This window comes from Pogona vitticeps, chromosome 4 (genome assembly GCF_051106095.1).
Source record: "Pogona vitticeps strain Pit_001003342236 chromosome 4, PviZW2.1, whole genome shotgun sequence".
NCBI classification, from domain to species: domain Eukaryota; kingdom Metazoa; phylum Chordata; class Lepidosauria; order Squamata; family Agamidae; genus Pogona; species Pogona vitticeps.
This window is the reverse complement of record NC_135786.1, coordinates 223772767-223794330: the sequence shown is the minus strand read 5'-3', so window position 1 is coordinate 223794330 and position 21564 is coordinate 223772767. Positions and strand designations below refer to the sequence as shown.

At 40.8% G+C, this 21564-nt stretch overlaps 1 protein-coding gene across 1 annotated transcript in view; it reads left to right on the top strand.

The window, feature by feature from the left end:
• Positions 1–21564, top strand: part of EXT1 (exostosin glycosyltransferase 1) — a 290661-nt gene that overhangs the window by 262348 nt on the left and 6749 nt on the right. Inside the window, exons 6-8 of the mRNA XM_020789593.3 lie at positions 201–319; positions 1894–1989; positions 6849–6938. Coding sequence (XP_020645252.2) covers positions 201–319; positions 1894–1989; positions 6849–6938 — 305 coding nt within the window. The remainder of the gene's footprint in view (positions 1–200; positions 320–1893; positions 1990–6848; positions 6939–21564) is intronic.

Below are 21564 nucleotides of genomic sequence, written 5' to 3'. Positions count from 1 at the left end.
CCACAATTAATTTAGCATTCTTTGGCCTCAATGCTTATTAATTGTATTGCTTCTCATTACAGTATTCTGTTTTTTTGTAGTGGCTTGTCAATCAGCAAGCTGCACTGACAGGGTTGTAACCTTAAAGGCAGCCTAAATATATTTTTAAATGAAATAAATAAGCAAGACAATTCATTTCTTCTTTCTTTCTTTCTTTTCAGGTCTCAAACCCCCGTCCAAATTCACCGCCGTGATCCATGCAGTTACTCCTTTAGTTTCACAGTCTCAACCTGTGCTGAAACTCCTGGTCGCTGTAGCCAAATCCCAGTACTGTTCTCAGGTGAGAACCTGTACCTGTCCTTTGGCCACAGCTGCGTGGTTTGCAAGAATAAGAATCCATTTTTGCCTCTCACTGAATGTCCATAGATTTTTGCCTAATGTAAAAACCATTCTCAGACCTCTTTTGGCCATGACTGTAAACACACTATGAAAGGAATATAGGCTGAATCAGTGTACCAAATGTGCCAGGGCTATGGGAGGGGGGGGGAATCATATACCCCCACTGAGAATGGCTGTTTTAGAGATCCTTCTCGAGACCCAGCCAAGGGAAACAAGGAAGAACATTTTGCAATAAAGTCCTTAGTTTAGGTCTGGATCCAGAGTACAGTGATGCCTCGCAAGACGAAAATAATTCATTCCGTGAGTCGTTTCGTATTGCAAAAATTTCATCTTGTGAAGTGCAGTTTCCCATAGGAATGCATCGAAATTTAATGTGTTCCTATTCGTCTTGCAAAGCACGGCCATTAAAAAATTGTCTTGCGAGTCACCAAAAAAAATTGCAAAATGCCTTCATCTTGCGAGTTTTTCGTTGCACAAGGCATTTGTCTTGCGAGGCATCACTATATTTCTTTAGGTTTCCATATCAAGCAGGTTATCTAACTGGGATTCCTTCATGTTTTAAAATAATAAAGTCACAATTCTTTACAAAGGCAATATCTTGGGTTGAAAAAAAGCTGAATTTTGTGACCTGCTCTAATTCTGCCTTTTGAAATTGGCACATTTGCTCTTTGTGTTGTTCCACAAAAACTTGTAACAATTTAATCCCATCTGCTTTGGCTTATTGGGGACACTGAAGATGATCCCCAACTATCTGCTGGAAATCTTGCTCAGCCAATTATATTTTTCTGAAATGTCAGCAAACCACACATTTCCATCCTTATTTTTGTAATCCTAATAAGAGCTTAAGAAACACTGTTCTTTTAAGAGAAGGCAGAGAGCCTTAAGTTCCTGAATCCGACTCCCCCTGTGCATTCTGCATTTTGTCTGTGTTCCCACAGGATTGCAGTGTACCAGATTGAAATATGTGAATCTCAGAAAATGGAATTATGCACCCACTATCATGTTACATTTTCCCATCACCTTGTGGACCAAACAGAGTTGGGGGTGGGATGGGGCTTCATCTCAAAATTTCTGCAGGGCCCATTTCTCTTTCTTAGATTCAAGCCGTGGATGCCATGCGGCCCTACATACAGAATGTAATGGAAGAGCTTACTTATATATAGATATGTAAGCCGGGAACATTTCTGGCCTTTTGCGTCTACCAGAGTAAGCTCTCTAGATCCGTCCAGATGCTGCACAGATTGTAGTTCTGATGGCATCTGTCAGAGAAAATGCTTTTCTCATTGTCAGGACAGTAGGATTTTCAAAAGGAAAAGAAAAGAAAGGAAAAGAAAAGAATTATGTGTCTTTTCCCTAGATGGGAATTGATTGCTATGTTTTTCTCTTCTGCTGGCAAACCCATTTTTCTCTTCTGAAGTTCTGGATTGAACTTCTGCTTAGATTTTTTTTTTCCCCTTGTGGACTGTGATCTCTGTCGACGTATCCCTAACTGTAAGAGACCCTTTTTCGTTTCAGATCATTGTCTTATGGAATTGTGATAAACCCCTCCCAGCGAAGCACCACTGGCCTGCCACTGCTGTGCCTGTCATTGTCATAGAAGGAGAAAGCAAGGTAGGTGGAAAGTGTCCCGGGGGTGTTCGACTTGAGGATTGAAGAGATGCTAATGTGGGAGGTGGTTTTCATTTTGAAGATCACTCTGTATGTAGGCAAGGCAATGCATATGTTTAGAGTGCTCCACACAGGGGGGAAACAAGAAGACCATCCATTTATGCAGCAGGTTTTAAAAGATTTTACATAAAAATGAAAAGAATTTTATATAAACAACTGGGAGCTCCATCCATTTGTAAGCCGCAGCTACGATACCTCTGGCATAAAATGGCAGCTTTTGTTGCAAGCGCAGATGACAGTGGGGTCTAATGCAGGGCTTGCAATCCACAGGAAGAAGCAAATATCACAGCGAGGTTCTTGAAAATGTATTTATTTTTATTCCCCAACTTGAGGACATGGTGCTTTAAAATAAAAAGTTACCTGCCTTTCCAAACATTCAAGACAGCTTACAATCTAAGCTAAAACCAGAAAGAAACTATTTCAATTCAGCTTCATAACTTCATTTTGATCAGTAGTAAATAAAAAGCACTCCCAGGTCTCCTGCCATTACACCACAAAGTATTCCAGACAACAGGGATTTATAAAGCCTCACTGCTTTTCAAAAGGATAGGCTTTTGCACACATTTCATACTATAGGTGTGTTCTGGGGCCGCTGCACATAAGACCCTGCATTAAGGAGATATGAAAAAATGTTTCTTGGTGTGGGTGGGTGGATTGGTTTATTTCTCTCCATTTTACACTACTCCACTCTTCCCCCTCCCGAAAAGTGTTTCAAAAGGTAAATGGAAATTACTAAAAACAAAATTAGCTAAAAGCAAACGAGGTCAACAAGAGAGTTACTCAAGCACAGCAAGTGAATCCTCTCCATCAGTAGTTGGCATTTGAAGCAGAAAAAGAAAAAGAAAAAGAAAAAAAAGAGATCTTTGTAGGCACGTGAATATCTTCTAGGAGTCTGATGCACGTTAATGAGGCCATGACTGAAAAGTCCTACTACCTTCCTGTGAAGATGGAATCTGGAGAAGGGTCATCCTTGTAGATCTTAAGTGCTTGGAAAGTTCTTCAAGGAGAGAAGGCTGTTTAGGCCTATGATGGTGAAGACAAGGCCCTTGCATTGGGCCTGGAAGTGAAACACCAGCCAGCAGCTGTGTTTCCAAATGTGCAAAGTGCAATTATGTTTATTCAAGCCCACTGAATTAGCCTGCAAAAAAACTGTCCTTGAAAACAGTCTTTTGTGTAAAAGGGGTGGCACTCATTTGAAAACGGGAAACTGCCTTATATGGGATCAGGTTATTGGTCTTTCTAATGCATTACTGCCAGTGGGTTAGACGGGCAGCTGAGAAGTGAACTTGGGTTGTTCTGTATGCAAAGCATGTCCTCTCCCACTAAGCTGCTCTTGATGGGCTCAAGTCAGCATAATCACACATGACCTATTTTGAAACTGCCGTCGGGTGATCTCAGCAGCCGGAGCAGCTCCCTATAGGGCAACACACAAGTGTGTGACATCCATGACTCTTTTCCATAGATAATCTGGCGCCTTCCTGGTATTTTAGTAGAAGGTAACTTCCATAAAACTTAGCATGGGGGTGATCATGAATTATAGAAACTGTATAGTCAAAATATCTACAAAGCCCCTACCTGGGTTCTGAAATAAGGAAATAGTTCATAGGACAAATGACATTTTTCCTTTGCTTTTCTGAAACAATTCTGTACCATTACATCAGATTACAAGTCAGTGTTCTAATGTGCTAAAACAGTATTGGCATCCATGATCAAAGGCTACAGGTAAAAGGGTATATCCAGTTCTTAGTTCCACCTGGAACAGACACACTGGAGAGGATTTTGAAATAAAAACGTGTGCAAGTCCCAGCTGATCTGCTGTTGTTGCAGTGCACAACTGGATTTCTTGTTATGTGCCATCAAGTCACCTCTGACTTATATGGCAACCTTATGAATGAGCCATCTCCAAAATGTTCTGTCCTAGACAGCCCTTCTCAACTCCTTTAAACTCAAGCCTGTGGCTTCATTTAGGGAGTCAATCCACCTCATATTTGGTCTTCCTCTTTTCCTGCTGCCTTCCACTTTTCCCAGCATTATTGTCTTCTCCAGAGAATCCTGCCTTCTCATGCTGTGCCCAAAGAAGGATAGCCTCAGTTTGGATTTAGTCTTCGGTCCAAGAGATTACATAATTTTTTTTAGTACTTGGGTAAATAAAAACATATTAAAGCAATGCTAGAAAGCTGGAAAAGTGGGCAGCAATACCCTTCTGTGGGAAAGCTGTTCCTTACAATCTAAGTTATACTTTCTAATACAGTAATAGTATGATATGAATATTATGTAGTCAGTGTGATGTTGTAGATTGAGACGTAGACAAAGAATGCTCGGTTCTATTCTCTAATAAAACCATGGAAAACCTAAGTGAATAGATCTGAAGCAGTTGATCTTGTGGCTGATATTCCCTCATATTTATACCCCATTTTTGAGAGAATTTATGTCTACACAGATGCAACATAACAAAAGAGACGTGATGTTGACATGCAGCCTGAGGGTTCTGGTAGGGCAGATGGATTCTGCATTAAGGCAAAGCAAAGTGTGCTGCTTATACAGTGCTCCATACGCGTAAAGCACTCTCTGGGCAGTTTACGATTGAGTTATGCAAGCTGCATTGCCTCCCAATGAGCTGGGTACTGAATTTACCAATGTCAGAAGGGTTGAAGGCTGAGTCAACCTTGAGCAAACTCCCTGAGCCTGGGATCAAGCACAACCCATTAGAGGAGTCTTGACTGCGGTGCTGCAGTTTAACCACTGCTCCACGAGGCTGTGCGTTAGAGCTCTGCCGATCTGTTGTTTAGCTCCCAGAATTACCAAGGCAGGATAGCCAGTGGCCATGCTATCTGGGAAACTGTGGGAATGGTTGTCTAAAATCACATCTCTGTACAGCTCTATTCTAGATCTTTGTGGTGATTAAAATTCCATCCTTTAGGACAGTGGTCCCCAACCTTGGGCCTCCAGATGTTCTTGGACTTCAACTCCCAGAAATCGTGGCCAGCAGAGGTGGTGGTGAAGGCTTCTGGGAGTTGTAGTCCAAGAACATCTAGGGGCCCAAGGTTGGAGACCACTGCTTTAGGAGAAGCTGTTCTGTTCATCCATGATGTCTTCAGCTTAAGTTGCTATTAAGGTGCCAGGCAGTCATGCTTAAGCTCTAAGATTTGCCTGTCAGTCTGTAAATGGTAGTGAGATGCCATGATCCTTCGCTGCGCAATTCAGCACAGTCTAGACCTTCACCAGATTGTTCACTCCATAGTTTTGTGCAGGGCGTTCTCTCACCTGTCCAAAGCAGAACAAATTTTCACTCCAAAGTTGTTGTTTTTTTCTCCCAAGTGCTTTGCAGATGTTTAGAATGTATGGACCTTGTCCAAATTATGTCCCCCATGAAGCCTGACAAGGGAAAAGTCAGGGTACTGCTAAGCAGGTGTCTGTATTGGTTCTTGCCTTAGATAATGTCCACGTGAGCCGTGCCAGGAGATTCGCTGCAGGGCCAACATAGGAGGCTGCTGTTCATAGATTGCCTGGCTCTGGAGCTGTCATTGTTTCTTTTCCCTCCTTCCCTTCCTTTCTTTTCCCTCTTTCTTTCATATATTAAAGAGGCTGAGGAAACAAAATACCCCTTTGACTTCTAAAGAAAGAATAGGCCCTAGTCTAGGAGATTTTGTTTAGAAGTTACAAGAAAATAGCACCAGACTGGTGCTATTTTTTCCTGCTTCGACATGGCACTCCAGATTGGACGCTCAGGTGGGAGGGCGGAAACAAAGGAGCCATGGATATTCCAGTGTGAAAATGACTCTGTTGTGTTCTAAATAAGACTTCCCCAACAGACGCTTGGTATAACTTCAACTAGAATTCTTAAAAAATTCATTTAATCCCGCTGTGTCTTGCCTTTCTCCTCGTGAGCACAAAGTGGGGTACTTGGAGCTGTTCCTTCCTGCTTTATCCTCACAACAGACTTGAGACGTTGGTCAGGCGAAGAGAACATAACTGGCTCAAGGTTGTTCATGGCAGGAGAGAGACTTGAATTCATATCTGCTAGGTCCTAGGCCCAAATTCTAATCACTACGGCACACTCATGTAGCATCTGAAGAGTGTTCGGTTGGAGGAAGGCTGCTCCAAACCAGCAGCCTTTAACATTTTCAGGCTGACCCACTGTAAGTCAAAACATACCTTTGGAAATTGACTGCTACTTAACAGATATAATAAAACCAGATATGGGGATGGTGCTGTTGTTCTGATCCACCAGTTGAAGACCAGTATTTTGACACCAGCCTTCTCCTTATCAGTGGTTTCCAACCTTCCAGCCTCCAGGTGTACTTGGAGTAGAATTTCCAGAAACCTTGGGCAGCATAGCTGGCGGTGAAGGCTTTTGGGTATTGTAGTCCAAGAACACGTGGGTTGCCCATGGTTGGGAGCCACCAGCCTATGGCTAGAGGCAGCAAGAGATGCATTGCAGTATATTGGAAGGATATACTGCAACACAGCCAGGTTGGTTCAAAAAGGAAGCCAACGGAAATTTGGATCCTTGCTTCTTGAGTTGCTGGGGTGCAATTTCAAATATTCCAGCCAGGTCTGCAGGAATACTCATATGGCTCAAAATTATGTCAGTTGCAAAGCTGGCTATAATAGAATCTAGTTCTTTCATATGAGATCAGACAACCTCATATCTTTTCCAGACCTTTCCATTTGATAGGGTCAGTTTCTCCATTAATGCTCTGGTAGCAAGTTAACTCCTTCTGTTTAGCTGTAATCAGGGTGCTGCCCTTGGCGCTACAACTTCCAAGAGCTTTTTACTGACTTCTTTGTCCACGTTGCAGGTGATGAGCAGTCGTTTTCTGCCCTACGAGAACATTGTCACGGATGCTGTTCTAAGCCTCGATGAGGATACGGTGCTTTCAACCACTGAGGTGAGACCTGTTTTAATGTTCAGATGGCTGCATCACTTTGCTCCCTTGGCACTATTAACCTTTCCAGGTCATCCTTTCATAGTACTGCAATTCACAAGTGCCCACTAGTTGACTAGACCTAGGATATCACACAGCTACGCAATTACATAGCTTGTAATCACTGCAAACAGCACCGGCCTGTTTTCTTCAGGCCTTTATTTGGCACCGTGGATATACCATGTCCAACCTTCAATTAATACAAGTGAAAAAGACTAATACAGTGGTGCCTCGCAAGACGATGTTAATTCATTCCGTGAAAAACGCTGTCTTGCGAAAAAGAACGAAGTACATTGAGCCTAGCTAGTGTAAAAGCCCTTATGGCTTTAGATGACATAGTGCTGGCTAAATATGAGGAGGTGATAAAAGCAGATTTCTTTAGAAAATTATATTTCCCTAACTGGCCAAAATGGTCCTGTAGTTCAATGTCCCATACCCTTAACTTCACTGCTTTGATGGCATCCTTGAGACCCATTACTATAAGTATACTAGGGGAAAAGCCAATATTCGATAACTCTTCAGTTATATGCTTCCTCCACTCCGACTGAAAGGAATCTATTTAATGCGTTCCAGTGGAAAAATCACTCTCTTGTGAAAATCATCCATAGGAAACCATCAGCTTGAGAAGTGCAACAGTGATCACAAAAAACTAATCATCTTGAGGATTAATCGTCCCGCGAGGCAATCGTCTTGCGAGGCACCACTGTATACTGGTCCTACAGGGCAGAAGTCATTCAGTCCACCAGACTGTAAAATTATTGTTGAATCATTGCAGCTTGCTTAAGAACTTTCTAAGTATCAGCTGTGTTAGGCTGTCACAGCAAAAATAACTGAGCTCTGTGGGATTCTTAATACTAACTCATTAGTTATAGTGGTGTTTCTCAGCCTTTGACTCTCCAAATGGTGTGGAACATATTTCCCAAAAGTCCCAACCAGCAGGACTAATGGTCAGCAGGACTAATGGCCCAGAGGATGAGAACTATTGAGTTACAGTATGTGGCTAAATTAGGTTGTATCTCACCTTATCAGATACATCAAGCATTATCCAGAATGGAACTATAGAAAATCTTAACAGTGACCTTTGCATCATCATCATCCATCTGTTGCTTCTCCTTGTCCTCCTCATCTTCCTCTCCTACTGAAGCTTGGATATAATCATGACTGTGCTCATTTAAGATACGGAATTGCCATAATTATCACTTCTGGTTTTAATTTTCTTCTGACCTTACTGTTTACAGTCTCACCTTCAGTCACATATACAGTGTACAGTGGTGCCCCGCATAATGAGTGATTCGTTTAATGACGAATCCGCATAGCGATGTTTTTTGCGATCACAAAAGCAATCGCAGTGCGATGTTTCTAATGGTAGTTTCGCTTACCGATTTTCACATAGCGATTTTTTAAACAGCTGATCGGCGGTTCCAAAATGGCCACTGGGTAAATAAAATGGCCGCCCGCTGTGTTTACACGCCCTTTCCTCGCTTACCGGGCAGCGAAAATGGCGGCCGCATGGAGGATTTCTGCATAACCGTGAGGTTTTTGCCCATAGGAACGCATTAAACGTGTTTTAATGCATTCCTATGGACTTTTTTGCCCCACAAAGCGACGAATCCACATAGCGACGATTTTTTCAGAAAAAATCAGAAATTTCCACTGAAATAGTCTTGGCAAACTGGGCAGATGTTCAGTTCCTCTGGCCCAATCACTTGATCATGGCATGGCCTTTCATTACACCGATGGCAGACTTGAAGTAACAATGTTTAAAAATAGAATATTGAGTTCTACTAAGCAGAGCTGTAACTAGTATAAGGCTGGATAGCTCAGTAATTTAGGCATCTCACTGGAACCAGAGGTTGAGGGTTTGATTCCCCACTGTTCCTCCTTGACTGGAGCTTGACGTGCTGATCCATCAGGTCCCTTCTAGATCTGTAGTTCTAAGATGATAGTGGTGGTAATGATGATGAAGGCTAGCTATGGCAGATATGTTTTTCTGTACTTTATTATTGGTGGTTGGGTTTCATTTTTATTTATGTCCTAGTTCTCATTGAATCAGAAACTCTTGGAGGTCTGTTACCACCTTGGAAATCTACTAATAGATTTGTCGATTTGTCACACATACATAGTATATAGAACTTTCGTTCATCTCATGTTTGGCAGAATCTTAATACATTCTGTGAAATCTTCAAATATACACAGGCTGTAGGAGTCAGGTTTGCTTGGCACAGAATTTTGGGGTTATTCTGGGACCTTTTTAAAGCAGCTCAGTTTGCATAGCTCTGCCTAGTGCTTCCCATTCCGAGGAACATCACTGCTTCTAAAGGAAGTGTTTCCACCTTGATGCCTTGTGCTGGATTTCTCTGTCCCTCCCTTCCACAGGCAAGAGCCGGACCCAATCTTTCTCTTTAAATGAAAGGAGATCCTTGTATTTGAGACTTCAGAGCCACTGTGCCAAAAACAAGATTGCGCTCAAGGAAAAAGCCATTGGGGAGGGAGAGGGAGCCACTGAAGAAAACCAATTTTTACAACTGGGATGAGTATTGATTTCTAGCACTTCTTCCCACAAAGAGAAAGGGGAAACTGGCGACGATTTATATAACACTGCAATATATCGGAAATACATTATTAATGGCAGCTGTGGAAAAGCTTTGGGCCTTTATTGTCTCTTTCGATTTTAGTACTTTCCTTTTTCTCTTCCTATGTAGCTTGACTTTTTCTCCTATCTTCTCCTTTAAGATTAGAGCCAGGTAAGACCAAATCCCTTTCTCTCCCCCCCCCCCGGGCTCCAGCATCTTCTGATGGCCACTCCAGCCAATTCCAATGAAAGTGGAAGTCACTTCTACATGGGTCGGTTTTTCTTTTTTTAGATTTTAACTGTGATTTTGTTTACCAAAATAAGGTTTTAGCTGTGTTAGTCTGTGCTAGCAGACTTGCAGCAGCTTTTGAAATTTGACCAAGGGTCTCCTTGAAATTGGACTGACGGCCACAGGTCGTTTAACTCTGTCCACAAAGAATAGTAGAGGCAACATCTTTTAAAAAATTTAAAGTTGAAGCCATTCCATATTACTATTCGGAAATAAAAGCTCTGTTGGATCTGAAAATACGTGCTTATCAACAGGAAGCAAAACTAAAATACCTCTAGTTCACCTGGTCTCTAGACCCAGTCATGTGGCTTCCAGATGTGATGGGCTACTATTCTAACCCTATCGTCAGAGTTGCTGCTCTAAGTGCTTTCCAGCTGTATCCGTCAGGACCACATTATACACTGCACTGAAACTCTTGTGCCAAGATAATCCAAGTTCATTGCTGAGAAAACTGGGATATTGCCATGAAGTAATACAGTTTAAGCCTATTTACATCAGTTCAGCTGCTGATTTAATCCATTTTTGAAAGTCATGGAGCAAAGCAAAGAAAATATATAGTCCACCAAATTAATGCACTGATCTTCTATCCCACCCTCTCCTCCGTGGCTTCTTTATACTGGAAGGTATATTAAAGATAACAAGAGATTTCTTCCTTTTTGATGGGCCTCTTAACAAGGTGAAGGAGTTCCAATGTGATAGAAGAGCTGAGAACAATATTTTCAAAAGGCTAGACTTAATTACAAATTTAGACTCCTATCAGGGTTGCCCAAGGCAGAAAGGTCAACACCGAGACACCATGTCATATGACCATTTAATAATCAAATAAACCATATAATCAGAAGAAAAATTTAGAGAAGTAAAAATAAAATAGATCATGAACTATTAATACAAAATTAGGAATAATAAAGCTAAAGAAGAACAGTAAAATAATCATAGTACCAAAATATAATTTAGATGACATTCCTGAAGAATTTACAGACCATGTACAGAACTAATTTGCATTTCTGAACTCTTTTTTCCCTGAACCAGAAGAACTATGGATTGAAACTTTAAGAATTCAAAAAGACTGTTGCTGTAGCCAGAAGAAAAGTCTCCATAGATTACCGATGAAACTCTTAAAATAGGTGAATTGGCCTAACAAAAGAAGCCAAGACTCAAGCAGGGTTGTTAATGATAGGATCTTTGGAGGTTTATTAATTCATTGGCCATCATAAGTCAGAAGCAACTTGAAGCACATTACAGCAATATTGGATTAACTGTACCTTGATCCAGAATAAACTAATTCAAACTGAAATCCTATTCAAATGAATAGGGTACGTTTGAGATTCTTAAGCATCACACATATATATCTGTATGTATACCTTCTTGTAAGATTGACATGAGATTTGAAGGCACATCCCATTGGTTTTGAGGTTAGATGGTTTAAAGTTTCTGGAATTCCTGACGTCTCTCTTCCCCTCAACAAAAACAGAACTGAATGCAAGTCAATCCAACCTATTGCTGCCCAATTGAACATTCAATAATGGTTTCTCATTTGAAGCCTGCTTTCAGATTTGAATGATAAATCCTGGAAAAGCCCTGAATGATTTCCTCTGTTCTTTCATTTTTACTGTTAATGAAGGTTTTGCCCTTTTCATTCATAATGAAATGAAGTATTAAGCCTTTGTTATTTCTTGAGGGAAGAATCCAAAGTTCCTTCTTCCATGCTGGGGTGGGGGTGGGATATGTGTGTGTTTCATTATTGGAAATCAATATTGTTGGGGGGGGAGGCAGAGAATAGTGTTAAGAGACCAGCAGATGGGCTGATTTTCTTTCTCCCCATTCCTGTTGCCTGCACGCCCATGACTATCACTTCAGCATGTCAGCTTCAGAAGGAAAATATTCCAATGAGACTGTGAGATTTGCATGTAACATGATCTTCGCCGTTTATATTTAGTATGCCTTTAGTACCAGTGGATATTCTGAGTATGATGTACAGTACAGCGCAAAGGAAGTGACATACTCACAAACACGATATACTTAGAAGTTGTGTGTTTGGATCAGAAGGATGAAAAGATCTGAGCTGGAGGTTGCAAAACATGTTGGACCACAACTCTGAGCAGTGCTAGCCAGCAGAGACAACATCATCTGGGAGTTATCATCCAACATCATCTTTAGGGCCACATATTTCTCCCCTGCCCCAGGCCAGTCTAGCCATGGGAAGAGCCACATCAGGAGAGAGAAGCACTTTGAGAAAGACAAGGGCACTGATCTTTAAAAAGACCTGGGTTTTCTCAATAGAGCAGTTTTCCTGCTGCTGTCAGAGGCTCCTGGTAGGTGTGGCAATAGGACACACCACAAACATAATGCGTTAGGGGAAATTCCTCTACCGAGTCATAGAATCATGGCGTTGAAAGGGGCCTATGAGGCCACTGAATCCGATCCCTTGCTCAGTGCAGGAATACAGTCAAAGGATATCTGCTAGGTGGTTGTCCAAATTTCTCTTGAATGTCTCCAGTGCTGGAGCATTCACCACCTCTCAGGGTAATTGGTTCCATTGCCGTACTGCTCTAACAGTCAAGACATTTTTTCTGATATTCAACTGAAATCTGGCTTCCTTTAACTTGAGTCCTGCACTGTGGGAGGATCAAGAACAAATCTTGTCCCTCCTCTGTATGACAGCCTTTCAAATATTTGAGCAGTACTATCATATCACCCCCAGTCTTTTTTTTTTCAAGGCTAAACAAGCCCAGTTCTTTCAGCCTTTCCTCATAAGGCTTGGTTTCCAGCCTCGTGATCATCCTTGTCGCCCTCCTCTGAACTTGTTCCAATCTATCAGCATCCTTCTTGAAGTGTGGTGTCCAGAACTAGACACAGTACTCAAGAGGAGGCCTAACCAGTGCCGAATAGAGGGGAACTAGTACCTTGCGAGATTTGGAAACTATACTTCTCTTAATGCAGCCTAAAATAGCATTTGCCTTTTTCGTAGCCACATCACATTGTTGGCTCATACTCAATTTGTAATCTACAACAATTCCAAGATCCTTTTCACTCGTAATATTGCTGAGCCAGGTATCATTTTGTAACTGAGTCTATGCACAGGCCTGATGTTTTGCATAGTTGCATTTACTTGCTGAATCCAGCTATAGCTGTACATAAAACAGCCTTTTAAAATCCACCACCCTATTTGTAGGAAGAACAGCTGGGGATGACAGTTTCACCAGCTTTCTCTTGGGGAAGGAAAGGTTCACCAAGCATTTCTCGCAGGTGAGATGCATTGTTAGTAAAGGTTGTACCACAGTGTTCTTCTCCCTATACCCCAAAAGGAGTGTTGCGGTTTGCCCAATCACTGCATGTGAAAACAACAGCAATAAGGTGGGCTGCCTGACCACCATTTTGCTTCCTTCACAGCGTCCCTCTCGCTGATACTGTTCTAGGGTCTTTTCAAGGAGAAAGGCTGGGTAAAAATAGAGAGATAGGATTGCAGCCACCAAAAAATGTGGATAAATTTTGCAAGTAAATTATGCAAATTAGACTTAGATTCCATGAGGAGTAAGATGAAGGAAGTCTCAAGTGTTTCTCTGGGAGGGAAATATTCTGAGAAAGTTTGACTAAGCACCTGTAATTCCTCAGAGTTCAGAACCTTCCCCAGGCCTTTGAAATGCTATATTTTGGCGAGCTTATTATAGATACATTTTGTCTCTACAGCAGAAGATGCTTCTAATAAAGCTCATTCTTTGCTAAAGCCTGTAGTCAGTCTGACAGAGGGCAACCCTGTTTCCAGCTTCAAGAAAAGGTGAAGCTAGTGCTGAACTATAGTTTTTTTCCTCCAATTGCTATTTCCCTTTGAAAAATGCTTCCATTTTCCTCCCTCTTTCTTAATCCTTTCAGAATTTCTTTTGGTTTCAAAGGGAAGTAGAAATTTGAGTTTATATTCCATTTCAAGATTCCATATTAGCTTTTCCCCCCTCTGTCACACATCTCCGTGCCCTGCAGCTTCCCTGTCTGCCCCCATCTCCTGTTCTCAAAAGGCTCCATCGAAGGCACAAACTTATGAGATCTTCCACTAGGCTTTAAGGGAAGTGTGGGAAGCTTGAGGCATTGTCGTCTGCGGCGGAGATGATTGTATGGCAAAGGACACGATATGGATGCACACTCCTCAGCGACTTCTCAGGTCAAAAATCCTGAAACTTACCCATGAGAATCTCTCCAAAATCTATCCTTTGAAAGTCTTTTCTCCTTTGAAATTTCCTTTCTCTTGGGTTGACTGAGAATATTTGAAGTTCTGAATGGGAGGAGTTTTTTTTTTCCATAGTGCTAGCTCAGTATTGTCAATATTGATTGCACAGGGATTGATCTTAAATGTCTGCTTGCAAATCATGTGGTCTGCCACTGAACTATGGTTCCTGTGTGAGTGGTAAGCATGGATATTGCCATCTTAAATCTGTCTAACCATCAGGTGCCATGACACTAGTCTGTTTGTTTTTTAAGCTCAGTCTTGTATAAGTCAATAAGACGGTTTAAATTAAATGTGCTGTAGGCAGGGTCTGTCTTGAGAAAAGGCAATAAGCCTAGATGCTATCTATCTTTGTTTATTTGTGGATCATATTTATATTGAGCACTCCAGCCCTTAGGATTGGTTTCTTTGTATTCCTGTTACTGTCTGCATCTCCATTATTCTTAGTGCCTCTCAAGGCGTTTGAAGAAACCACAGAACTGCCATCAAAAGCAGCTTCTCCTATCAGATTGTTTCCTCATGTAATCTGTATTCAAACTTCTTCCAATTTTATTATGTTTTGTATTTCTCTGGCCTTGCTTTCTAATATTGATGGGCAGAAGCAAGGGAATGCAGGGTATCATGACGGCAGAACCTGGAACCTGTGCATGTCGATCAAGGGGTGCTCCACATGACTGTGATAGCAACATGTTTGCAATCACATCAAATTCCACCCCATGTATGCATGTATTGTCTGACTGTTTTGTGTATCTGATGAAATGGACTCTTGTCTTCTTTTGTGGATATTGTACTCAGAATATGGAGGGTTGGGACTGTCAGGTCAGGGAGTCTGAAACCCTAAAAACCCTATAGGAGCCGGTATTTGTAACAGTTGTCATTTATCCCAAAAATGGATGATTTCAGAATGAAACCAGAGTCATTTCCAATCATATCAAAGTTAATCTGGGTATCAAGTTATAAGTCTTCTCATTGTTGCAATAATTCCAGGCTGCGTCAGCTTGTCTAATTCTACAAGCTTTATTTTTTACATTGCTTCTACATTTCATAAGCACAAAAATAAAATCCCAAATACTGATAACATCCAGAAGTCTTACAGCTTTGTAAAACCTCTAGGCACATATATCTGAAGATTCTCAGTCATCCCAGTGAGATCTCTGATATATCCTGATATATATTTCCAAGGATATATTTTTGTAGGCACAAATATTAAAAATATATCCTTGCAAATTGTGAAAAGTTGCAGCTGTGAGTGATATCCAAAATCCTTACAACTATGAGAAGTTGCAAACAATTACATTCCAAAACAAAACTTAACATGTAGGCGGAACTTAAATCATGTTATAATTATGTTTTAAAATTGGAACAAACATTCTAAAAAGGCAGGCGCTTTTACCCTAAAAAAGCACAGAATACATCAAAGTTTTTAAAAGTAAGAATATATTAAATGTATTTCTTAGCCATTAAACGTATGATCAATGACACACAGGAAATAATTCTTAAGTGCTTGCCCAGCCCAGCCAGTGTGAATCTATGGAGGAAAATCCATGTTGTCCTTGTCAGCTTCCACTGTTGTAGTAGTACCTGATTATTGTTGGTATCTGGTGTGTGTAGCATATTGTGTTTGTTTCTTCTGTTGAATGCATATGTGTCTCCTATCTTCATATAGTCATAGTTATTTCAGATGTTTACCTTCTGCCTTCAAATTGTAAACATTCCCTTTTCTGGGGCAATCACATTATAGGGATCCGCTGCACCAGCAGAATGTTTTAATAGGAATTTCTGTTGCTTTTGCATGTGTGTAAATACAAGGACTTTTAGCTCAGAATCTTGCAGCCTGCCACCATGATGATAAACACTAATGTTGTGACTAAACTTTGCAAAGCCTGGAGGAATAAAAGCATGTAAAAAAAAGGATCTAGTACACTAAGGTGAGTCCTGGGACATGGTGGCGCTGTGGGCTAAACCGCAGAAGTCTGTGCTGCAGGGTCAGAAGACCAGCAGTCATAAGATCGAATCCACGCAACAGAGTGAGCTCCCGTCACTTGTCCCAGCTCCCACCAACCTAGCGGTTCAAAAGCATGCAAATACAAGTAGATAAATAGGGACCACCTCGGTAGGAAGGTAACAGCATTCCTTGTCTAGGCTGCAGTGACCATGTGACCACGGAAGATTGTCTTTGGACAAAACGCTGGCTCTATGGCTTGGAAACGGGGATGAGCACCGACCCTAGAGTCGAACACGACTGGACAAAAATTGTCAAGGGGAACCTTTACCTTTACCTTACACTAAGGTACTATAAAACCAGAATATAGCATCAACAGAGAGTGCAAGTTATAGGACTTTTAAACACTATCTTTGGTCATATTAACACGTTGCCCATAAATACATTCAACTGTCAGCTACTGAAAAAAATATATATTGCAAGGCCAGTGTTATTGTACAATGACCTTGTTTCCAGGCTTGGCTGGAGAAGCTACTGTTTGCTTTACAGCTCCTTTGCTACTGTTCCAACTTCATTTTTCAGTACTCCGTATATTTTACGGGCCGCTTCTTCTGCACCACCCTTAATTGTTTTAACACTCTATACATATAAAATTTTACATCTCGAGACAACCAAGATCAATAGGTTGTCCGATATTATAAGTGGAGCTAACAATCCAGCTTTGCTCCCCATTCGTTCTTCAAATGTGTGGACAAAGAGCTCTTGAACAGAAAATGGGTTAGGCTGGATTTATAATTTATGCTAAACCTCAAAGTTCAGTTGCAGGCTATAGGGTCCCTTGCTGTGCTTCTTCAAACATGAATCTCCCACCTGAACACCATCATCTAACTGACTAACAAATGAGTTTACTGCTTGCAATCAAATGGCAATGTTTTGCCATTGCAAAACATGATATAATACAAGTTCCATAATCAACTACGGAACACCTTGCCGTCGGAAATCACCCTGGCACCCTTGCTGGGTGTTTTTAAGAGTCATTTAAAGACTTGGCTCTTTAGGCAGGCCCTCCCTCCAGTCAACACTTGATTTTTTTTTCTTCTCTAGTTTTCCTTTTTCTCCAGCTTGAACTTCTAAATGTGTTGATTTAATTATGTGATTGTTTTATGATGATTATTTTATGATGTTTTATAACTGTTTGTAAGCCGCCCCAAGTAGACTCTGTCTAGAGGGGCGGGGTACAAATAAATAAATAAATAAATAAATAAATAAATAAATAAATAAATAAATAAATAAATAAATAAATAAATAAATAAATGGAAAAGCACAAGCTGAATAAAAATGCATGCTTTGTACGAACATTTACAATCTCAGTCCTATATTCCTAAAATATTAGTACACCGCAAGAGTCTAGTCCATTACAAGAGAAGTTTTAAACAACTCAAGACTGGTGATGTGTTAACAGTGTGGAAGCCATGTTGATATATTGAGAGAAAAGCAACACAAGAGTTGTGCAAGTCCTTGAAGACTAACTCTTTTTATCTGCCATGACCTTTTGTGGACTGTAGCCCACTTCATGTGAAGTGTAGCTAGCAGTGAGACTATATCTCAATGGAGAGGGGAGTATGAAATCTGAAGGAAAGGTAAGAGGCCTGGCATGGTGATGCTCAACGAATGGCCATTCAGAGCCCTCGGCAATCCTGGGAATGACAGACAGAGAGCTTGATGTCAATTATTAAGAGTCATTCAAATTTCATTGATTGGTGAAAAGGACTCCCAAGTGTAAATAAGCAGATGAATGCACCTAAAATGGAGAAGATCTTTTTTAAAAAGTATAATGGTAGAAAATGGCTCTCGGTTTGATGGGCTTATCTCCACACAGGTTCCGGTTATGGAAGTGGAACCAAATGAAATAAGGTGGAAAAGAATGACAATAGTGTTATAAATCTTGGTGACGTGTTTTCAAAGAGATGATTACCATAAACCTCCGGGTACTGGTAATGTCAGATATGTCATACAGTTGCCACATGTCCGAAAGCAGTGGTTTCTGCTTGCCAGAGAGCAATGGTTTCAGCTGAAGGCAGAGATGGTCCATGTTTGATGGGTCACTGCAAATTTGGTTGTGTTACTTAAATGTAGAGAGTAGACTGTGTAGTGTTTACTGGGTGGCAGTTGGGTGACATGTAAATATAGCAGTTGTCTTTTAGATTATGGTGCTTCTCTGTCCATTGTGTAGTGTCTAGTATGTGGATTGGCTTCTACTGAAGCTAATGCTTAGATAGTTACAGAATTCCTGGTAGAACCTCCTCAGTGCTTCTTTTCTGTGCATTAATAGTATCCAGCTCTTCAAAACCACACTGTTTTATGTATGTGGAATTTTGTGCTTCTGCATCCACAATGAAAAATGCCAGGAAATGGCCTGATATTGCAGCCCAATATCATGCCTGTGTTACCATCAGGAAACAGGATGCCAAGTTTTACATAGCAAAGGATAGCCTTAATGTTGACAACATCTACAGCAGCAGTTAAGATGGGCTATAACAGTGGTTCTAAAGATGTCCCTAGATGTTCCTGGATTACAACTCCCAGAATCAGTGCCATCACAGCTAATGGTGGAAGCTTCTGGGAGTTTTAGTCCAAGAACATCTGGGCAAGATACCCTCTTGTGCTCACTACCATTCACACTTGTTGAAAAACAGCCATGAAAATTTTTTTGTCTTTGGGCGAGAAGTGGTTAGCTGATGAAAGGAGGAAGCTTTGGAGATTTTTCTTTGCTTAGTATCACTTTGTGAACGGCAATGAGCACAAGAGTAGATTGTAGACTGCTGATAATATTTTAGCATCTGTTTAATTAAGGAGATTAGTCTATAATTCACACCATTAATATGGTCTTTACCAGGCTTCAGTATAAGAGAAATATTTGCGCCATGCATTGAAGTCAGCAAGACCTTTGATTCAAAAGGACTTTTGATAGACTGAAATAGATTAGGGGCCGTAAAAGGGTTAATCTTAACTATTGGCAAAGGAAGGAAGCCAGCCCTGCCTCTGCTGCTCCCAGCCAGAGAGAGAGAGAGAAAGAGAGAGAGAGAGATTAGAAGATATTGGAAAAGATACAAACCAGTCCAAGAGACTATTAAGATTTTTAAACGTCAAGACCTTGTGAGATTTCCGGATTCAAGCTGATAGGCACCTTGAACAGAGCACACCAGACATAGTGGGAATAGAATGAAGAAATGTCCGGCTCATTAACATTGCAATTCCAGGGGATGCCAGAGTTGAAAATAAAGAATTGGAAACACTAACAAAATACAGAGACCTGGCCATCGAAACATTTCACATGTGGATGAAGCACATTTCAGTGGTCCCCATAGTCATTAGGGCTTTGGGAAGAATATCAAGAAATTTTACACAGTACTATAAGCAGTTGCACATCCATCATCAGAGCTACAAAAAAACAGTAGTATTAAGAACAGCATACTGTACATAAAGGTAAAGGTTCCCCTTGACATTTAGTCCAGTCATGTCCGACTCTAGGGTGTGGTGCTCATCCCCGTCTCCAAGCCATAAAGCCAGCGTTTGTCTAGCATTTGTAGACAGTTTCCGTGGTTGTGTGGCCAGCACGACTAGATACGGGATGCCATTACCTTCCTACCGAGATGGTACCTACGGTATTTATCTACTTGTATTTACATGCTTTCAGACTGCGAGGTTGGTACATACTGTGCTGATATTTAATAGATACTTAGATTTTTGGTTAAAACTTGTATCTGTTATATAATACTAATCAATGTTTTTACAATTTTGATTGAAAATAATAATAGTCAAGAAAATATTTTATAAGGTGACCTTGTCCTAAAAGAGAGAGACTCTGAGAAAATAAGTGTAAAGCTTACAATCCCACACAGACCGGTCTTCTCTGTAGCTTTAGTTGTCCGCATGCTGGAGCGAGGGCAGACAGGGTGTGTGACTAGGCTGCAATCTCTGCTCATGGGTTAAGATTAATCTTTTTATTAACCGCATATAGGCCTTTTCCTTCTTGCTTTTACAGCTAGCACCGCCCTTCCTTCTGCAGCTTAACATTTGTCCTTTCCAGAAACCAGATGTCAGATTTTATAGCACATGGCTTTTAAGATGGCAGTTGGTTCTTTGACATATTCATGACTTGGATGTGATCAGGATTGTTGGAAGGAAAGCTGTTCTGTTTGAACCGCCTACTTGAAGGAGCATTTTGCAGTGCTTGAAAGAACTTGAAAGAGGAGAACATGTCTGAAGCTGCATGACTGAGGATGTGTGTGTTTTCTTTCACTTTCCAACAATAAGTTTCTATTTTAGAAAGATCTGATATTATTTGCAAGGATAGAGAAAGATGGGGGATACGTTTCTTCATTTAAAGAATGGAGCATGCTATAGCTGATATAAACGAGTATTCCCAGTGCAGGGATAGGGAAGAAATGTCCCTCCAGATGTTGGTGGACAACAACTGCTATCCATCCTAGTACATAGGGAGACTGGAGCTGATGGGAATTGCATTCCAACTGTGTATAGAAGGCCACATATTCACACACACACCCTTAATAGTAATTTGGAGCCTTCTTCCAGTCAAGTCTATAGACAGCATTGGTGTCTGCAATACCAAGTCCCCCATAATGCAGCTGTGTGCTAAGACTACAATCAAACTGTTGCTTTCCATAAGATATCATAGGTGTGCATCATAGGACTGGTGGTAGCAAATGTCATCTTCACCATCTGTCTTGGTACCCCATTAAAGCTAACTTAAGAGAGCTTTAAGAGCAGGAAGGTTTTAGAGGTGTTAGGTATAGAAATTCCCCTCCATTCAAAAGGTTGTGTGGTTTTTTCCCCTTCATTTTCCTCTTGGTAGTAGGCAATAGGAGTATGAATATCTCTCTATTTCAATCTCACTGTGTTTCTCTGAATCCCACCCACATTCTCTTTGTTTCATGTCGGATTCCAAGAGCTTTTCACAGACCTTTGACATTCACATTCATGTTTCTGAGTTTTTCCTGATGTGCACGTTTATTCACACATTTGCCTAATGTCTGTATTTATTCACCCATTCGGCCCTATTTCTGCTTTCCCCCATTGATTAAAGCATGTTTGTATGTATTTTTCCCCCAGTTGTAAGCATTTTAAGCATTTTAATTTTACAGTACACACATAGGTTTGTGCATTCTTTATTTCTACAAAACATCCTGTAAAGACTAACACTTGTGCAACTTTTTGAGGCAAGATACATTTCTTCACACAACAAAACTCCAGAAGTGCAAAAATTCTACTTTCATTTATGCAGTTGAATCCAATGGTTCCACACACGTAGCCAACACAAGAAAGAAGTCATACTTTCTATGAAAGTGGATAAAAACTGCAGCTTTCTTATTCATTCTGGTAAACACACAATTCCCTCTACACATACAATTTCTCTTTACTAGTTGTTCAAGTTTTCCTTTGCAGAAGTCATGCCTGCAAAAATGTTAATATGATTCTCTGGAGCTCTCAGCTCCTGTTAACAGGGAAACATTAAAATGTGCATAATTACAGGGCAAAATGTCAAGCAGT